The sequence below is a fragment of the Amphiura filiformis genome, chromosome 3, assembly GCF_039555335.1.
Source record: "Amphiura filiformis chromosome 3, Afil_fr2py, whole genome shotgun sequence".
In the NCBI taxonomy this organism is placed as follows: Eukaryota; Metazoa; Echinodermata; class Ophiuroidea; order Amphilepidida; family Amphiuridae; genus Amphiura; species Amphiura filiformis.
In genome coordinates this window covers 31,835,360-31,856,354 of record NC_092630.1, presented here as the reverse complement: position 1 = coordinate 31,856,354, position 20,995 = coordinate 31,835,360, and the positions used below count along the sequence as shown (strand labels likewise).

The window sequence follows — 20,995 nt, the reverse complement described above, 5'->3', positions numbered from 1 at the left end:
TCAACAGTAGGGTTTCAACACAAATTAGGCATACTGGCAAATAATTATTTTGCTGACCAATACTTCCTGATGCGGATGGTCGAATAAATACTATCTCCGCAAGCATTGTGACATTCGTCCCCATTGCTCTAAATGGATTGATTCAAAAAGTTTATGGTACCCGACGTTCTCACGGCTTTTTTATAAGAATATCGCGGAAAAGACCAAAATTGAAAAGAAATGGGGTTTTAAATTGAACTTTTGAATTTGAAAAGTATAAATCATGTTAGGTCTAAGGCTGTGCTAACACTTTTCTTTGATGACTTTGATCACAATTTTTTATTTTTTCAAATATCTTAAAAATTCAAGAATCTAAGCTAATTGAACAGACAGTAGTTTGTTTTGAAATAAACAATTACAAAGAGAATGTGTAGGATTGTTTCAGAAAATAATTGGGAAATAGCAGTTGTGAATATACTTCATTTCTTTCTAAAGTAAAATAATTTTCTTAAAAACCTTTCTGATATACAGCAAATTGTTCAGACGCTGAATACAAATGTGCTGATGACCTGACTTGCATTCAAGAATCTTATCGTTGTGACTACTTCAACGATTGTGGTGACAACAGTGATGAAGTTGATGGCTGTGTCTGTGATCCAAGCATTGAGTTCCAATGTGTCAGTGGTGGGTGTGTCAACGCTACTTGGACATGTGATGGTGAACCAGATTGTTCTGATGGCAGTGATGAAGATGGTTGTTCAGAATGTGCTGAAGGAGCTTATCAATGTGCCAATGGTAACTGCATTCCTGAAGTGTTCCGCTGTGATTATTTCAATGACTGTGAAGACAACAGTGATGAAGTTGATGGCTGTGTCTGTGACTTATCATTAGAGTTTGAATGTACTGATGGTGGATGCATCAATGGTACTTGGGTTTGTGATGGTGAATCAGATTGTGTTGATGGCAGTGATGAAGGTATTGACCTCTGTGGTCTACCAACACAAGGATCAACATTGGAACCAAGTAAGCTAAAAACTATTGTTATTTTACACTAATAAATGCCTGAATGATGTGGTAAGAAAATTTAGTTCTCTTAACCCTATATTAGCTAGTTTGTGTGTTGTATGATCACCTTGTTATTTCTTTGTATGTCCAATTCATGAAAGTTGGCATGGTAACAGCTCTATATTGTATGTCTCTTCTCAAAGATAGATGAGATCTTAAGATTCTCTATTAGTAGATTTGTTGATCTTAAAATTCTCTTTTAGTAGATTTAAAACAAATTGTATCATTCTTATACTGTGATCAGCTCATAATAGGCAGGTCTCATAACATCTTGGATTGATATAGAATGGTGTACCCACAATTGGGCGCAACGCCTACACGAACTGTGTTATAAATATAGTATGACTGGCATGCAAAAACCTCAATAATTCTTGCCTATTATGAGCTGATCATAAATAATAGTAGAAATAACATTTCACTCTTTGAAGAATTCTTGTTGTTTTCACAAACACTAACTAGATTGCTGTGAATATTACTTTTCTGTGTTGTAGTTTAGCATACATTCATCAGTATGTCAAATTCTAAAACTTGCAAAGTGCTGTGTAGTGTTATTTTGTCAAATGTTACATTTTTTGTTTTCATTCTTAAAATGTTTTTATGCCTCCACCTCGAGGCATACTGTTTTTGCAATGTCTGTCCATCTGTATGTGTGTACCCTGTCTGTCTGGATGCTGTAGCTCTTGAATCGAGAGGTGGATTAACTTTGAATATTCTAGACCACAGTCAGAAACTTTGGCTACTTTGGGGGTGGTCTAATTTGCATATTTATTATGATAATGAGCTGATTTGCATATTTTGCACTAAAATTAGCCATTCGTCCATCCGAATGCTGTATCTCTTGAATGGATAGGCAACGATATTCTTCAAACTTTTTTGGGGGTCTAATTTGCATAGTGATTATAATGACAATGAGCTAATTTGCAATATTTACTACAACATGTGTTAAGGTGGAGTCATTGTGACTGACGCTTTGCGTTGAGACCCGCACAAGCTGAGAACTGCACAATTATACTTTAAATTCTGCAATCTATTTTGGCCAAGGAAGATAGCAGCACCATACATAAAATGTAGACCTGTTGATAAAAAAAATTCTTAACTATCATTAATTTTGAATTCTTTGTTCAAATTTGACCAGTGTAACAAGGATAATTGTTGCTTGTCTTGTTTTACATACAGCAACACTACTTCCTTGTAACTTCACTGATTCATATCGATGTCCTGATAATTCCTACTGTCTTCCATCCATGTGGTTGTGTGATGGTGTTTATGATTGTGGTGATTTTAGCGACGAATTAAATTGCGATACTTCAGGTGATTGTAAACTGCACATCCAGATTCCTCTCTGCTATAGGGATTACTACATATAGTAACACAATCCATAATCCAACCTGTATTTGTATCAATTAATCCTAATTACATATGTGCCTATGTAGTACCCCCAGTATTGTCCACCCATATGTGTATGTACTACCCTCTACATTGTCCCCACATAAGCACCTCCTGTAAACCCTTGTCAATAAAAACCCCAAACTGAATTGGTTTGACTGGTTTTTGGTACTTGTAGAGATTGATAATTACCAATTAACTGATTTCAGCTATTATCCAAGTAAATATAATACAATGTGTACTAAATGGCAGGGTACAGCAAGGAATGTAAGGGATATGTGTAGAGTGGTACATGCAAAGAAATAGATACAAGTAGATTGACGACTGACGAGTATGTTGCTGTTTGATTGAAAATCAAACCCTAAACAGCGCAATGAAATGAAGGAAGCTGGAGGTTAAACACAGCACAAATGGTGCGCACATTTACTGTAGAGTGTATGGAGAAGTGAAGTTGAATTGATTAATGTTTTTAGCATATTCAACTGTTAAAGTTTGTTCGGCTTATATAAGGCTCATAACATTGTGTATTTGATATAGAATGGCATGCACACCGTTGGGCCAGGTGGTGTATGACGGCAGTCCCTAAATTCAGTAAATTTTCATCGTCAACCGTGTAATTGAATGGGATTATTTTGAAATTTTAAAACGCTTGAAATATCACAAACAAATAGGCCTATGTTGATAAATAATATAATTACAAGCTAAAACCGTTGGGGTTCGATAATGAACCCCACAAAACTAACCGAGTACATGGAAAATGCCATACGGCCGGGCGGTTTCACGAGTTGCCGGCTCGATCATGTCATCCGCCGCCTGGTTGGGCAAAGTGCTTACGCTAGTTGTGTGTTGTGTAATGCATGACTGACGCATGTGTATGTGAATTTACGGGAGTGTGAGTTGGGACTTAATTTACTCGCGCAGTAACAAAAGCCAAATAATTTTAGCCTTATATAAGCTGAACAAACTTTAGCATGATATGGCTGAATAATGGAGGCAGGCACTTTCCAGAATCTAGAAACTTGTCCAATGAAAAGATAGCACTTTGTGATTAAAAGCAAAGTAGAATGTTTTACTTAGTAATAATTGCACAAAGTGATGGTACACTGTAATGAGTGTAATGAGTCTAAATGAAGAATTAGTTCAACTTTGACTATCTGTACACAAAAGAGTAAATTCCATGGCTAAGTTAGTAATATTTGGTGCTATTTTTTCATGTAAGGTTTCATTTCATAGCATGCAATTCAGAGTTGGATTAACAATGATTTGACAACTTCATTGGTTTGGAGAGCAGGGTGATCTACATATATCTAATCTTGGGTTCACACAATTAAGCCATTTAAATAATGTTATTAATCATTTTATATAGACTCATAGGTTTACTTGAAGCAATCCTAACAGAGGGAGTCTGGTTGTGTTTAATCTGATGTGATGTGGTTTCTAACTTCCTTTGGATATGACCTATTCTTTTAATAACACATTTATCAAATTGCACACTAATTGTTCATTACCACGTTCAATGTTCATGTAATAATAGAACTTTCCACTCACTAACTGCTGACTCATCTAAAAACTAACCTATTAGTCTGGTAGAACTTGCTTTAGAGTGTAAAGTTGGGTATGACTAACATGTTTTGGGTTAATATTGACATCTGAGATGTATTTAATACCCAGTGAGCACCCTTTAGCATTCCAAGAAGCTCGGGGTCAAAGTTGACAGGTGTCAAAACTAAAATTGTTCCGATTTGGTTAAAACCTATTCCAAAATATTCCTCAGTTCACAAGGATTCAAAAATATATAGTTTGACCTATGACTAATCAGTCTAAAGTTATTGACAAAAAAAGATTGTAATTTGAGCTTCATAGGGAAAATTATCCAATTTTTTGATGGAAAATGTTTGTCTTGTTATAGTAATTCAGAAAAGAAATAGTTTGCACTACCCACAATGTTCCTTTACCATGGTAACACAGCAATGAGTTACAGCCTGTTAAGTCCAACTGATGTTGACATATTTTCATATGTTACCTAAGTAACGAATGTTATACATAGTAAAAACTATTCTTTTTCTGAATTATCATAATAAGATAAACATTTTTAGACCTTTTTGTTTATCAAAATCTGATAAATTGTCTGTTTTTGACCCATTTTGAGCCCAAATGTCAAAAACTTTAACCTTTTTGCTAATAATTCCAGACTGATTGGTTGTAGGTAGATCAAACTATATATTTTCTGAATCCTTGTGACCTGAGGAATATTTTGGTGTAGCTTTTAACAAGTCGGAGCAATTTTAAGTTTTGACCCCTGTATAACCTTTGATCTCATGTTTCTCTTATTGCTCAAGGGTATGCATTGGGCATCCATCATTTGTGTCCTCTTCACATTAAAGAAGAAAATGTTAGTCATACACAACTTAATGCTAAAGGGGAAAGAACAAAAGCATCTACTGACTTCATAGAAATTTTTGTTATCCACTCAAAATTAAATGAAATGTAGTGCCTCAATGCCCAATTTGGAAAACAGCAGGGCAGACCATAAGGCATGGATAGTCTTGCAAATATGGGCTAACTCACCCCTGGGCCATCCAATGTGCCATGAATTAGTAGGACTACAACTGGTCAGTTTATACTCTCTTTTTCACATTTCTTGTATCTAGCTGTGGCTTTAAGATTGATATTTTAAAGTATTCATAATAAAATGTTGCATGGAAGATCTAAATTCTACAATATAATCTAGCACTTGAATATACCATGTGACTTAATAGCTTGATCTACCAACTGAAGTGCCTTTTTAACTGAACTCATCTTCAATTTCATTAGTTTCTAAAAACTGCCCAGGATACCATATTGTTTTCTTCCATTGCCTAATCTTTATCTTCAATTGAAGGTGGGTGGTCTTGATTTTCATATGGTGTTTTCTATCTTACATGAAGGCATATTAGGGAGCACGTATTAGGGAGCATGTGTGGCCGAGTGGATAAGGCGCCCGACTCATAATCTATAGGTTGTGAGTTTGCGCCCCGCTCATGCCAACGTGTTGTGTCCTTGGGCAAGGCACTTTATCCTCATTGCCTACTGGGGGATGGGGTTGGATTGGATGTTTGTATAGTTGTTTGTTTCAATGTTGCAATATTGGCGCTGGTTAAGCTGCTGCCTGCAAATTTCATTATGTCGGTTTAGTTGTGTTTAATATACAATTCTAGCAATTTGAACTGTGGGTCACCATTAGAGTTTGAAATAAAACCTTCCTTTTTTTTTTTTATATCACCATAATAATCTGGTTCCAAGTCTTGAGTAAGTTGAGCCATTGGTATGGATATTAGTGAGTGGTTATGAGAAAAAATGTGAGCTTTCTTCTGATGAATTTTGATGGGGGCAGGGTTCACCCACCTTTAATGTTGCACATCTTTGCTTCTTTCAGATCTCAAAATACATTGTGTGCATGCTGTATGTTTGCTTGCAGCAACAGCTTTTTTCTTGTTTTCATTCTTTTTTAAAAGAACTTGATTTTCTTTTCCTAGGGCATACCTCACTGAATTACCAAGAAGTGTGCAATCATTGTTTTTGCTTTCAGATTCCTGTGATGAGGGTGAATTTTTGTGTGCAGATGGTGTGACTTGTATCCAAGAAGAATATAGGTGTGATTACCGTGTAGACTGTCCAGATAACAGTGATGAAATAGTGGGTTGTGTATGTAATGTAACAGAGTTCCAGTGTATCAGCGGTGGTTGTCTGAATGCCACTTGGGTTTGTGATGGTGAACCAGATTGTTTTGATGGCAGTGATGAAGCAGCTGAAGTATGTGGATATACAACTGTTACACCTGGTATGAGTTTAAAATAGGTTTAAAATGGAAAGCAAAATTATACTTCTACGCTACTCAAATTTGGTACACTCACTGGAGTGCTTTCACCAGGTCAACCGGCGTCTTCAGCGGATGTTATTGCTCTGAGCTTACAACAATAATCTTCAGAGCAATAACATCCGCTGAAAGCGCTCCGGTGAGTGTATCAAATTTCAGTAGCGTAGAAGTATAATTTTGCGTTCTATTCACGTTTACCGCTACGTATGAATATACATCATTAGGTTTAGAATGATATAATTCATAAACAATAAATATATATGTGTGGGTCAAAGCTGTTAAATACTTAGTATACTTGTGTCCACTTGAATGCTTTATTAGACTATATATAGTTTGGGGACCAAATACTAGTATTTATGTGGCCCCAAATCAATAGTACAGCATAAACAGATGTTGCATTTGAGGGTTGACTCCTTTGGAAAATGTGTTCTTTGAATTTGCTTGTGAAAAATATAAACCATGTGGATTTATATATTGCAAAAGACTTTGCAATGCAGGTAAAGATTAAGAGGGAGATTGTGCTGAAGGAGAATATAGATGTGCTGATGGCCTGACATGTGTTCATGAAGTACAAATATGGTAATTTAATTGCAATTTATGCTCTTGTTGATATGTAAAGGCAATTTCAATGTTTTCCTTCAATTTCAGTTTTGTGCGGTGAAGGTGAATTTGCATGTGCTGATGGCCTGACCTGTGTTCCTGAAGAGTACCGCTGTGATTACATCAATGACTGTGGAGACAATAGTGATGAAGTTGATGGCTGTGTCTGTGATCCAAACATTGAGTTCCAATGTGTCAGTGGTGGCTGTGTCAATGCTACTTGGACATGTGATGGTGAACCAGATTGTTTTGATGGCAGTGATGAAGATGGCTGTGCAGAATGTGCTGAAGGAGCTTATCAATGTGCCAATGGCAACTGTATTCCTGAAGTGTTCCGCTGTGATTATTTCAATGACTGTGAAGACAACAGTGATGAAGTTGATGGCTGTGTCTGTGACCTATCATTAGAGTTTGAATGTACTGATGGTGGATGCATCAATGGTACTTGGGTTTGTGATGGTGAATCAGATTGTGTTGATGGCAGTGATGAAGCTTCAGATCTCTGTGGTCTACCAACAGAGGAACCTGGTCAGTTGCAACAAAGAGTCTAATAACATGTATATTGTTTTGTCTGTCTATTTGAAAGTCATAAAGTGTTCTTCAAACTGAGAATTGGAAAATGTTTGATATACTACTTAAATGGTAATGAATTATATTGAAGTTTGTTATTACAATGCAATATACCATTCTCTGGTTAAAATGTTGCTATTAAAAAGTATTACTGGTTTTTAGTTTTGTATGTTACCTTTAAAAGTTATTGTGTTGTATCACCATTTTCTTTACCTTTAAATGTAATTACGGGAGACTTGATTAAAAGACTAAAGGCAATAATTTCCTTCAATTTCAGCTTTGTGCAGTGAAGGTGAATTTGCTTGTGCTGATGGCCTGACCTGTGTGCCTGAAGAGTACCGCTGTGATTACATCAATGACTGTGGGGATAACAGTGATGAAGTTGATGGCTGTGTCTGTGATCCAAGCATTGAGTTCCAATGTGTCAGTGGTGGCTGTGTCAATGCTACTTGGACATGTGATGGTGAACCAGATTGTTATGATGGCAGTGATGAAGATGGTTGTTCAGAATGTGCTGAAGGAGCTTATCAATGTGCCAATGGCAACTGCATTCCTGAAGAATGGAGATGTGATTATTTCAATGATTGTGAAGACAACAGTGATGAAGTTGATGGCTGTGTCTGTGACCTATCATTAGAGTTTGAATGTACTGATGGTGGATGCATCAATGGTACTTGGGTTTGTGATGGTGAATCAGATTGTGTTGATGGCAGTGACGAAGCCTCAGAACTCTGTGGTTTACCAACAGAAGAACCAGGTTAGTTGCATTAAGAATCCATTAAAATGGTATAAACATCATTGAAGTGCACAAGCTGAGGTATGACACTCTGTGTCTGTTTGACCCCACATTTGGGTTGCTTTGGGAAATTAATATTAATATTAATCTTTTGAATTCATTTTTTTTTTCATTTCTACATTTTCATTTATTTTAAAACTGTTTTGAATTATTCTTCTATAAATTGTGTTTTGCTTTATAATCATGCCCCTATGGAAAACAATTGTATGATAGTAAACCAATCACTGTTGAATTACAATACAATGTACCATTACAAAATATTTGAAAATTCTTTCTTATAATAATAATAATAATAATAATAAGCCGCACTTATTAAGCGCCTTTAACCCAACAGGGTCTCAAGGCGCTTTACAAACCATGAAAAATACAATCTTAAAACTACAAATTACTACCGGTACTTAAAATACAGTCTTAAAACTACACAAAAATAATTTCAAAGAAACAGAAATACTGGAGGGACTGATTTACCAGACCATAGCGCCAACGCAGAAAAAAGAAAGTGCATCACGGAATGCGGAACCCTCGCTCCAGCATCCCTATACATATTACATACAAGCAATGAGGAATAATCAAATAACTAGTGAGATGCATGCATATTAAATTTAGACACGCATACACAGAACCAGCTGTGAAACACTAAGTAAATATTGTCAAATTGCACGGAAGCGATGACACACAAAATTGATATAAAAAGATGCCATACATATATACAAAGGCAATCATTGATTAAAAAAAGGTTTTCAGTTTTGTTTTAAAAGCGTCAATTGATGAGGCAAGCCTGACATGCTGAGGTAAATTGTTCCATTCTCTATGAGCGGCTTCCATGAAGGATCGCTGTGCATAGGCGGTGCGCGGACGACGAGTAGGAGGTTTGATAAGGTTCTGTGATGATGAACGAAGTCATCGTAGAAGAAATCCATTACTACCCCCATATCCCCAATTTATGCTTTCTCATGTCCTATTTTATATTTTTTAAACACAATTCAATGTTTTCCTTCAATTTTAGGTGTGTGCAGTGAAGGTGAATTTGCATGTGCTGATGGCCTGACCTGTGTGCCTGAAGAGTACCGCTGTGATTACATCAATGACTGTGGAGACAACAGTGATGAAGTTGATGGCTGTGTCTGTGATCCAAACATTGAGTTCCAATGTGTCAGTGGTGGGTGTGTCAATGCTACTTGGACATGTGATGGTGAACCAGATTGTTTTGATGGCAGTGATGAAGATGGTTGTGCAGAATGTGCTGAAGGCGCTTATCAATGTGCCAATGGCAACTGCATTCCTGAGGGGTTCCGCTGTGATTATTTCAATGACTGTGAAGACAACAGTGATGAAGTTGATGGCTGTGTCTGTGACCTATCATTAGAGTTTGAATGTACTGATGGTGGATGCATCAATGGTACTTGGGTTTGTGATGGTGAATCAGATTGTGTTGATGGCAGTGACGAAGCTTCAGATCTCTGTGGTCTACCAACACAAGGACCAACAGAAGAACCAGGTTAGTCGCAATAAAAGAGTTGATAAAATGTTATTAACATCAAAGAAGTGTAAATGCTGATGTATGACCTACCCTGTGTCTGTTTGACCCCAACTTTGGGTTTGAGGTGGGAAATTTATATTAATATTTCATTGCTTAATTAAGTTTTTCATTTCTGTATTTTCTTTTAAAATTGTTTTGAAAACAAATTGTGGTTTGCTTTGTAATCATGCACCTATGGAAAAACATTTTATGACATGGACTAATCACTGTTGAATTACAATACAATGAACCATTACAAAAGTATTTCTTGTGTCATTGTAGAAGAAATCAATTACTACCCCCATGTCCCCAATTTATACTTTCTCATGTCTTATTTTATATTTTAAACACAATTCAATCTTTTTTTTTCAATTTCAGTTTTGTGCAGTGAAGGTGAATTTGCTTGTGCTGATAGCCTGACCTGTGTTCCTGAAGAGTACCGCTGTGATTACATCAATGACTGTGGAGACAACAGTGATGAGGTTGATGTCTGTGTCTGTGATCCAAGCATTGACTTCCAATGTGTCAGTGGTGGCTGTGTCAATGCTACTTGGACATGTGATGGTGAACCAGATTGTTTTGATGGCAGTGATGAAGATGGGTGTGCAGAATGTGCTGAAGGAGCTTATCAATGTGCCAATGGCAACTGCATTCCTGAAGAATGGAGATGTGATTATTTCAATGACTGTGAAGACAACAGTGATGAAGTTGATGGCTGTGTCTGTGACCTATCAGTAGAGTTTGAATGTACTGATGGTGGATGCATTAATGGTACTTGGGTTTGTGATGGTGAATCAGATTGTGTTGATGACAGTGATGAAGCTTCAGATCTCTGTGGTCTACCAACACAAGGACCAACAGAACAACCAGGTTAGTCACAAAGAATCTATTAAATGCTAGAAACAGGAAAGAAATGGCAAAGCTGAAATGTGTCCTACTCTGTGCCTTTCAAGCATATACTGTATATCCTTGAATAGTCGCTCCTGGGGCGTTGCATTTTGCAAAAGGGGGCATTTATTAGAGGTCATTTTTAGAATGATAATATCTGTTAAAATCAGGTAAGCTTAAACCTCACACTGAAATGATGAACTATGAACTTAGTAACGTTGACTTCTGGTTCACTTCTGGTTTTACGATGAGACTACAAATGCCATTTAGCAATCATGTGTGCACCTTGGTAAGTTTACTACACAAGATAGTATGGAAATATCAGCATTTTTGAAACATATTGGTTGAAAAAAAAATGGTGGGGGCATTTAATAGAGGGGCAACTAATTGAGGATATATTTATATTACTGTACTTTTTAATTTAGTATTCCCATTTCTTTCAATATTTTTTGAAAGTCAAATAAAATGCTTACTACCAAAATACCAAAATATTGGAATGATCAGCTGGCATCTATTTTTTCACTGTTCCTGTAAATAAAGAAAGTGATCTCTTGTTCAGTATTATGCTATATCATGTCTATTTCATTTCAAAACCTTTTCCTTTAATTTCAGTTGTGTGCAGTGAAGGTGAATTTGCATGTGCTGATGGCCTGACCTGTGTGCCTGAAGAGTACCGCTGTGATTACATCAATGACTGTGGAGACAACAGTGATGAAGTTGATGGCTGTGTCTGTGATCCAAGCATTGAAATCCAATGTGTCAGCGGTGGCTGTGTCAATGCTACTTGGACATGTGATGGTGAACCAGATTGTTTTGATGGCAGTGATGAAGATGGTTGTGCAGAATGTGCTGAAGGAGCTTATCAATGTGCCAATGGTAACTGCATTCCTATAGTGTTCCGCTGTGATTATTTCAATGACTGCGAAGACAACAGTGATGAAGTTGATGGCTGTGTCTGTGACCTATCATTAGAGTTTGAATGTACTGATGGTGGATGCGTCAATGGTACTTGGGTTTGTGATGGTGAATCAGATTGTGTTGATGGCAGTGATGAAGCTTCAGATCTCTGTGGTCTACCAACACAAGGACCAACAGAAGAACCAGGTTAGTCACAAAGAGTCTATTAAATGCTAGAAACAGGAAAGAAATGGCAAAGTTGAAATGTGTCCTATTATGTTAAGCATAATACAGTATATCCTCGAATAGTCACCCCCGGGGCATTGCATTTTACAAAGGAGGGCGTTTGTTAGAGGTCATTTTTAGAACAATAATTCCTGTTGAAATCATTAGGTAAGCTTAAAAAACTCATGCTGAAATGACAAACTATGAACTTAGGAATGATGACTTAGGGTTCACTTCCAGGTTTAAGAAGAAACTACCGATGCCATTTAGCGATCGTGTGTAACATCTTGGTTGAAAAATGATAGTGGGGGCGTTTAATAGAAAGGGTGACTATTTGAGGATATACGGTAGTCGGCTATTACAGTTTGAAGAATTTATATTACTATGCTTTCGAATTTAGTTTTCCCATTTCTCGCAATGTTTTTGGAAAGTCAAATCTTTTGTGGCGAAAATGCGTACTACCAAAATGCCTAAATATTGGAATGATATTACTTTACTTTCTTATGTTATTATGGAATAAATCAGCTGGCATCTATGTTTTTTCTCTGTTTCAGTAAATAAAGAAAGTGATCTCTTGTTCAATATTATGCTCTATTGTGTCTATTTCATTGCAAAAGAAAACTCACTCTTTTCCTTTAATTTCAGTTGTGTGCAGTGAAGGTGAATTTGCATGTGGTGATGGCCTGACCTGTGTGCCTGAAGAGTACCGCTGTGATTACATCAATGACTGTGGAGACAACAGTGATGAAGTTGATGGCTGTGTCTGTGATCCAAGCATTGAGTTCCAATGTGTCAGTGGTGGGTGTGTCAACGCTACATGGACATGTGATGGTGAACCAGATTGTTTTGATGGCAGTGATGAAAATGGTTGTTCAGAATGTGCTGAAGGAGCTTATCAATGTGCCAATGGCAACTGCATTCCTGAAGTGTTCCGCTGTGATTATTTCAATGATTGTGAAGACAATAGTGATGAAGTTGATGGCTGTGTATGTGACCTATCATTAGAGTTTGAATGTACTGATGGTGGATGCATCAATGGTACTTGGGTGTGTGATGGTGAATCAGATTGTGTTGATGGCAGTGATGAAGCTTCAGATCTCTGTGGTCTACCAACACAAGGACCAACAGAAGAACCAGGTTAGTTGCAATAAAGAATGTAATAAATATTAAAATGTAAAACATGTGGTAAAGCTGAAATATGTTATACTCTGTGGGTGTTAAACCAATAATTAACTGGTTAAATATCAAAGAATTTAGATTACTATTTCTAGTTTTTAGAAGTCCTCAAAGTAAACTTTATAAATCTAATGATATGTACTTATTGTGTGTGTAGCTGCCAGGAAAAGCTGACCATCATTTGAAAATTTGCCCTTTGTATTGAAGATATGCATTTTTTTCTCTAAAAGACCTCAAATATTTAGGACTTTTGGAATGTATAAAGTTAAAATCAATAAAATATATAAAAAATTTTAATAATTTACCATAAAACTTGTATTATTCCGCAAATTTCAAACAATCAAAATTGTTTGCCATCAGAAGGATATTTGTCATATTCAGAATGCAATTGGGTGTGTCTGATGTGCTCTCATGGCCCACAAAAACACTGTGCAAATATTGGTATCCGATCCCTTAACTCAATATTTAATAAATTTGAATTGTAAAATATTTGCCACTGTTAATAGAATACATTCATCTGTTTGATAATGCTTGATGTGTCTTTGTACTTCAGATACTTGTGAAGAGATTCTGATTGAACAGTGTCAAGGAATACTGGGCTACACAAGCGCCTCTTTCCCTTACTTTGAGTCTCAACAAGAAGCAGCTACCTCCTTAGCATATCTTTGGCCTGTTAGTGATTGCAATCCACTAGCGCCATTATTCCTGTGTGCATCCGTCTTCCTTGAATGTGCTGAATATCCTCGTCTAGCTTGTCGTGAGACATGCGAGTCAGCCAGGATTGGATGTATATGGAAAGATTACTTTGATTGCAGTTTTCTTCCTAGTGTAAAGGATGATCCAACATGTATAGGCTCTGATGTAACAGGTAAAACTTCCATTTTTGAATTCACAAGATTCTTTCAATATATTGATTAGTTTGTTGTAGTACCATTCCTGAAGCTACTCTGATTATTGGAAAAAATGATGTCAACCAAACCAATTATTTAGAAAATGCTGGTTCATACTGCTGTTGAGTGGCTTGATGCTTCATCATGCCACTTGGACATTTCTGCAAGTGGAGCTGCAGCAGTATGATTCTGACAGCCAGTGTTGCCGCTCAGCTCTGCTTTGTACTCATTGACTAAAAATTGTATCCTGTTCTCATATGTCAGAGCGACACTGCTCTCAAGTTGAATTGAATCAACTCCAAGTGGTGGAGTGATCGATATATTGGCTTACCGCTGGTTACCGCTACCGTGTCTGGTGCAACTGCTGTTCAGTGAAGCAAAATCATCGCCAGAGTGGCAAGCGGCAGGAAAATATGAAACCAGCATTACCTTGTGGACAATTTCTTTATGCTACCTGAAAACAAGTTCTGCCTTTTATAATGATTGAATGAAAACCTGCTGGAGAAGATTTTAGGTTGAAATCATTAAAAAAAGAACATAAATCCTCATTTGAAACTAGAAAAAAAACATTTGTTTTAGCCTGAGAGTGCTCGGAGTGGGCAAAATGTCAGTTTTGATAGCACATATTTGTTTTTGCTTTCAGATCCCTGTAGTGAAGGTGAAACTGTGTGTGCAGATGGTATGACTTGTATTCCAGAAGACTACAGGTGTGACTACATAGTAGACTGCCCAGATAACAGTGATGAAATAGTGGGTTGTGTATGTAATGTAACTGAATTCCAGTGTATCAGCGGTGGTTGTCTGAATGCCACTTGGGTTTGTGATGGTGAACCAGATTGTTTTGATGGCAGTGATGAAGCAGCTGATCTATGTGGATATACAACTGTTGCACCAACAGGAACACCTGGTAAGAATTGACAGCATTTTAGACCTTTAAAATATAGTGTAAACTCTTTATGAAATGGAGATTGCTTTAGTACTAGTGCAGTTCAAGCAAAACTTATTATTCAATGGTCCAACTGGAGTAAAATGGTCATGGTCATAAATCAGTATAACAGGCAAACCTTTTATACCTGTATAAATGCATTTTGGATGTACAATGATGAAGGACACTGATAAAAAACCAAAATATTTATGGCATTACAGTAACATGGAGTGTTGCATACAGTCATGATGAAACAACCATACATAGGGTTGGTGACAGGCTCCAACAAATAGCCTGTCAGATAGCCGGGGGTGATTAAAAACTCTTTTGGGTTGAACCAAAAGTTCAGATGACTCTACTCGATAGGGCAAGCTTAAAATTTGTCATGTTATTTAGGATTATTACTTTCATTGATTATAGTCCTATAAATTGGCAAGAAAATAGCTAGATATTCCTAGAGACTCTCTCTAGTAGGACTAGAGTGCAAAACAACATAAGATATTTCTGTCCTTCAGGCGAGAAAAATAGGTCAAGTTAAAATGTATAAGTTTGGGCACAGTCGGGCAACTGATTTATGGCTTGTGCTGCACGATCGGGCAAGTCATTTTTGTAGAATTTGTTGGATCTGGTTGGTGAGCATCATGCCTCAAGTAGCCCAATATCCAGGTAAAGTCTCCCAAAATTTAGTAGCCTGCACTATAAATGCAAGGTGCGCTATTAGTAATCTTAACATAGTATGCTGTTAGTACTTTGCAATCAAATTTGCATGTTACATATGTCGGGTAAGTGCAGTGATGACTTGCTGAAAATATCTTTCAATTTGAAGAGTGTTTTAATAATTATGTTTCTTTTGATGGTTCTTTTCAGCTCCCTGTGACCCTGGTTATTTACCTCTGTGTGCTGATGGTACATGTGTGTCTGAGGATGCTGTATGTGATGGGTGGGCTGAGTGTCCTGATTATACTGATGAAAGCAACTGCCCTGGTAAGTTGACAAATGAAATAAACGTTGCATGTCATTTATTGCCAAGTTACTTGGTTTCTAAAAAAAAAGCGCAGTGATTTATAGTGCACTACGCACAGGCTAGGGTGCATCAGGAGCCCTCATAGTAAGCGATTAACTTCTACCTAGTCTTGAAATGTTCCATTAGCGAAAAAAATAACCTCTGTGAAATTTAAATGAAATCGGAAGTCATTAAGGGGGTCCACCGTTAGCTCGAAGTTGGAAGGCTATGTCCTCCACTATGAACATATGGCAGCTATTTAAATAGCAGTCATTAACAACACAAGAATAGTGGCTGCCTTAAGATAATTGGTCATTATTAGTGCTTTGTACTAATGAGTCTTCATGTATTCAAATATTATTTTTGAAGGAGTATAAGGCAGCTTTTTTGGCGTTTATTAATGCGCAAAATAATAGCTGCCATATATATTTTTTTGAGTTTTAGGCTACTGCCATAGATGATTGAGCAGCCAGTTACCCAGCTGAACCCTATACTTGTCTCAGGCTTAACCTAAGAAGATGATGGAAGGATGGAGAGCTACTGTTGCTCTGAATACCTTAATAACATCAGAGTTAAATCTTCACATGAGATGATTAATTGATTATCATGACATTACATGTTATAAAGCTATGTCTTTGTGACGTCAATGAGGTCAATGTGACGTCAGACCTGCATGGGCAGTAAAGACACAATTAACTTAAGTTGAAGCCAGATGGACAGGAATGGTTGTGCACTTGGAATTGCTTTATTGTAGTTGCCTTAGGTAGTCGGTTGCTTCTTTATTGAAATTGTTGGAGTCCTGTATTGTGGTGATGTAGTACAGTAGTTTATTCCAGTCTGTTACTGTTCTGGGCCATTGATGCCCCAGTCCTTTAGTGATCTGTATTTCTGTCTGCTAATGTGTAAAGATGTGAATCCTGTGTTTTCCTGAAGTGCAATCAGAACATTCCAACATCATCTGTGGTATCTCACTGCAGAAATGGTAACCCTTGCACTATTCAAAGAAATGCAGAAATGGTAACCCTTGCACTATTCAAAGTACCACAAGAGGTGAAACGACTAGCTGACAGACTTCCGACTGTTAAAGCTTAGTCTCGTGACTGTTAAGCTTTCAGAGGCAATGCCCGCACCATGTGGCCGTTTTGGTACTGGAATCGGGAAGCCCAAGTGACTAAGAGACATCAAACAATCTACTACATTTGCTCAGCCATGATTCTCAGCTATGATTCTTGGTTCACTCTTCAAATTCTACAGATATATCATGAGTTTCTTGCAGAATATGTTGAAATGTGCCCAAACTCTGATGCTACCAAACGCTTCAGTTGTTATATTGATGCCAAGAATGTGGTAAACGATTGTGCTAAGCTTGGAGTTTTAAAAAATGAGTTCAAACTACTTTTAGTATCTTGGAGCGGCCAAAACTGAACACTACCAACTGTGTTACAAGTTGTGCTCATTCAAATCTATTTCTGACTTACATGTGCCAGGTTTTTTTAGGGTTTATTTTTGTTCTGATTGCTATGATCAAGTATGATAGCTGATTTTACATTGATGCATTCCAAAGGTATTACATAAATCATAAGGCAGCTATTGTTAATTATATCACTGTCTATCCAATAGCTGCTTCATGTTTAATTGTGTGCAGTTTAAATGTGTAAAAATTATCAGTAACTAGCATCAAATAGGGCAAATATAGAGAATAAATCATATGGGAGCCATTTTTGTCACAGTAACTCAATGCATTAAAATAGCTGCCTTTTGCATACAGTAATACATTTGCGACATATTTTTGATTGGCCCGTGGACCCCCTTAACAATGATTGATTTCAACCAAATTTTGCATGAAGGGTTCAATAAGGAAGTGGAACAAATTAGGGGTAGGTAGAAGTTCAATGCAAACATTTCTGAAAATCATGGGGCTCCTGATGCACCCTAGCACAGGCGCAATGCCTAGACGTTGATCCACAAGCCTCAGCACACTTAAAAGGTTGTCATTGACCACTACGGCCCACATCATTGCATAAACCATTAAACAATAATTCAGGGACTTTGCTGCTTCAAGAGCGCACACCCTAGATATTCCACAAATAACCTTCGCAACCAGGATCAGCTCCCCGAGTTTTGTATGGGTTAGAATGAGACAAATTAGCAGTGAGTTTCTTGTCCAGGGGAATTGTGCTATTCCATCGTAAGTCCACACTACCCCTGTGGAAGATTTAGCTAAAGTGTTCCACAGGGGGAGTATGATTTTCAAATAGAATAGACAATTGGGTAACTTCCATTTAGAATACTCACTCCAGTTGTGGAACATACAGGTAAATCCATAATACAGGGGGAGTATGGGTTTCAAAATAATTAACCCTGACCAATTACATTTGAAAAACATACTCCCCCTGTGGAAGATATTTCCAAAATCTTCCACGGGGTAGTGTGGATTTCAACTGGAATAGCCCATTTCAAGCTAACTCCATTTCTATCACATTAGGAGTGGTTATATTTGACTTATTAATTTCATCAAATCATAACAGCATTTTTTTTGTTTTCTACAGCTCAATGCCAAGAACTGCTTCTGTCTCCATGTTTGGATGTACTTCCCTACACTGAAACTCAATTCCCAAATGATCTGGCATACAATCAAGGAGAAGTTATTGGCAATTATATAACGTACAGAGAAGTGTTTGAGACCTGTCATCCGAATGGAGTGGAACAAATATGCAGGTTTTATATGCCAGAGTGTGAACCAGTCAGGAATCTTCCCCAGTGTAGAGATTATTGTGAATCAGTTCGGGATTCCTGCAATGAGCCATTCTTGTTAGCTACTAATGGGACTGAGTGGCCAAGCTGTGATCACTTACCATATGTCAACTGTACTAATGGTGAAGAAGGTAAGATTTGATTCATGAACAATTCTAAATGACAAAGAATCTGCAGTGATGAAACTTGTTAATTGTTGCATATATTCTGTGTGTTTCATATAGATTCTGTGTGCTTGCATAGATTCTGTGTTTTTTGCGGGACACGGTGGCACAGTGGTACAGGCTCTACCTCACAATCGAAGGGTTGCAAGTTTGAGCCCTGGCAGTGCCATCATGTTGTGCACTTAGGCAAGGCGCTTTACCTCACTTGCCTCTCTCTACCCAGGGGTAAAATGGGGAGCTGTTAGGAATAATGTCCATTGAGCACCGCCCAAAGTTATGAGCATACCTTGGTCATTGTATGGCAGCTGACATATTCTAAAGACAGCGGAATAAATGTAAAGCGCTTTGATACATGTGAAAGGCGCTATATAAATGTCAACATTTATTTTATTATTTATTTATTTTAAATGAAAGCCTCTAACAGGTGTGTCTTGTAGAGGTAAAACATCTTTTATGTCTTTCTGACATTCGATAAGCAATCATTTGTATCAACGTTTCACATTCTCTATGCATTTATGGCCATTCTTTTCATTTCACACTTTCTACATCAGAGCTGGTAAGATTCAACCTAGTGAATAGCACCTTGTCATCTCTTACGGTTGCTGCTGTTGAGGCTCCAGATGCCTCGGCATACCTCCTGGCATTGACACGTCCAGATGGAACACAAGATGTCATAAGTGTCTTCCCAGATGAGATTGATGTTGTAGATGGAGTCTTTGAGTATACCTTCAGAGGTCTTCAACCTGATACAGAGTACACTTTAGATCTAGCTTACCAGAATGCAGGTGGACAGACAATTCCTGTAGTAACCTTGGTTGTAAACACAGGTTGGTATTGTAGATGGGATCTCAAATTGTCGGTTGCAGTCAAATAATATAGTGCCTTGGACATAGCTGTGTAATGTTTGAGCAGCTTTGAAGATTAAAAAAAATTAGAAAAACATAAAACAAGAAGCAGGTAATGCACTACTATGTAGCTTTACTATATATTTGGCACTTTATACTTAGCTTTACCTCCAGTTTGTTAGTGGTGTCAGTGTTTTCACATGGTTATGCCGCAAGCATGTTGACAAACTGACCGTGTATGTGCAGGATTAGGTCCAACTTTCTTGCTGACTATCAAATTTGAGGTCATACAGTATAGCGTCTCGATTCGAGAGCTAACATCACCAGTTATAACAATATTTGGTAATTTGAAATAAAAAGTATTGCATTGAGTTTTAACCTTTGTTAGCACTTTGATTTTTAACCAACGTAAAATAGTTGACATTACTATTTCTACTTCTTTATTCAGTTTTACCATTTTAATGTTTTTGTAAGTCAATAAATCTTTTGTGGGGAAGATGCTTACTACCAAAATATTGGAATGATATTACTGTCTGATGTCATAGTGGAATACATCAGCTGGCATCAAATTTTTTTCTCTATTCTTGTAAATAAAGTGATCTCTTGTTCAATATTATGCTCTATTGTGTCTATTTCATTTCTAAAGGCAACTTAATCCTTTTCTTCAATTTCAGTTTTGTGCAGTGAAGGTGAATTTGCATGTGCTGATGGCCTGACCTGTGTTCCTGAAGGGTACCGCTGTGATTACATCAATGACTGTGGAGACAACAGTGATGAAATTGATGGCTGTGTCTGTGATCCAAGCATTGAGTTCCAATGTGTCAGTGGTGGCTGTGTCAATGCTACTTGGACATGTGATGGTGAACCAGATTGTTATGATGGCAGTGATGAAGATGGTTGTGCAGAATGTGCTGAAGGAGCTTATCAATGTGCCAATGGCAACTGCATTCCTGAAGAATGGAGATGTGATTATTTCAATGATTGTGAAGACAACAGTGATGAAGTTAATGGCTGTGTCTGTGACCTATCATTAGAGTTTGAATGTACTGATGGTGGATGCATCAATGGTACTTGGGTTTGTGATGGTGAATCAGATTGTGTTGATGGCAATGATGAAGCTTCAGATCTCTGTGGTCTACCAACAGAGGAACCAGGTTAGTTGTAATAAGGGGTGTAATAAATGTTAGCAACATGAGAGAAGTAACAAAGCTGAAATATGCCCTACTCAGTGTCTTTTAAACCCATAGACAACTTTTACATTTTGATGCATTTTATACTCTCCTTTTGAATTTAGTTTTCCTATTTCTTTTAATTGTTTTGGAAAGTCAAGAAATCTTTTATGAACATTTTTCCTACCGAATATGGAATGATATTACTTTTTGATATCATGGTGGAATAAATCAGCTGGCATCCAAATATTTTTTCTCTCTTCCTGTAAATTAATACAGTAATCTCTT

At 37.2% G+C, this 20,995-nt stretch overlaps 1 protein-coding gene across 1 annotated transcript in view; it reads left to right on the top strand.

Annotated features, from left to right (window-relative positions):
• The window catches only part of LOC140147193 (uncharacterized), a 106,251-nt gene that overhangs the window by 41,298 nt on the left and 43,958 nt on the right, over positions 1-20,995 (top strand). The window contains exons 42-51 of the mRNA XM_072168972.1: positions 511-1,002; positions 2,221-2,355; positions 5,999-6,250; positions 6,935-7,414; positions 7,734-8,213; positions 9,259-9,750; positions 10,150-10,641; positions 11,272-11,763; positions 12,427-12,918; positions 20,213-20,692. Coding sequence (XP_072025073.1) covers positions 511-1,002; positions 2,221-2,355; positions 5,999-6,250; positions 6,935-7,414; positions 7,734-8,213; positions 9,259-9,750; positions 10,150-10,641; positions 11,272-11,763; positions 12,427-12,918; positions 20,213-20,692 — 4,287 coding nt within the window. The remainder of the gene's footprint in view (positions 1-510; positions 1,003-2,220; positions 2,356-5,998; positions 6,251-6,934; positions 7,415-7,733; positions 8,214-9,258; positions 9,751-10,149; positions 10,642-11,271; positions 11,764-12,426; positions 12,919-20,212; positions 20,693-20,995) is intronic.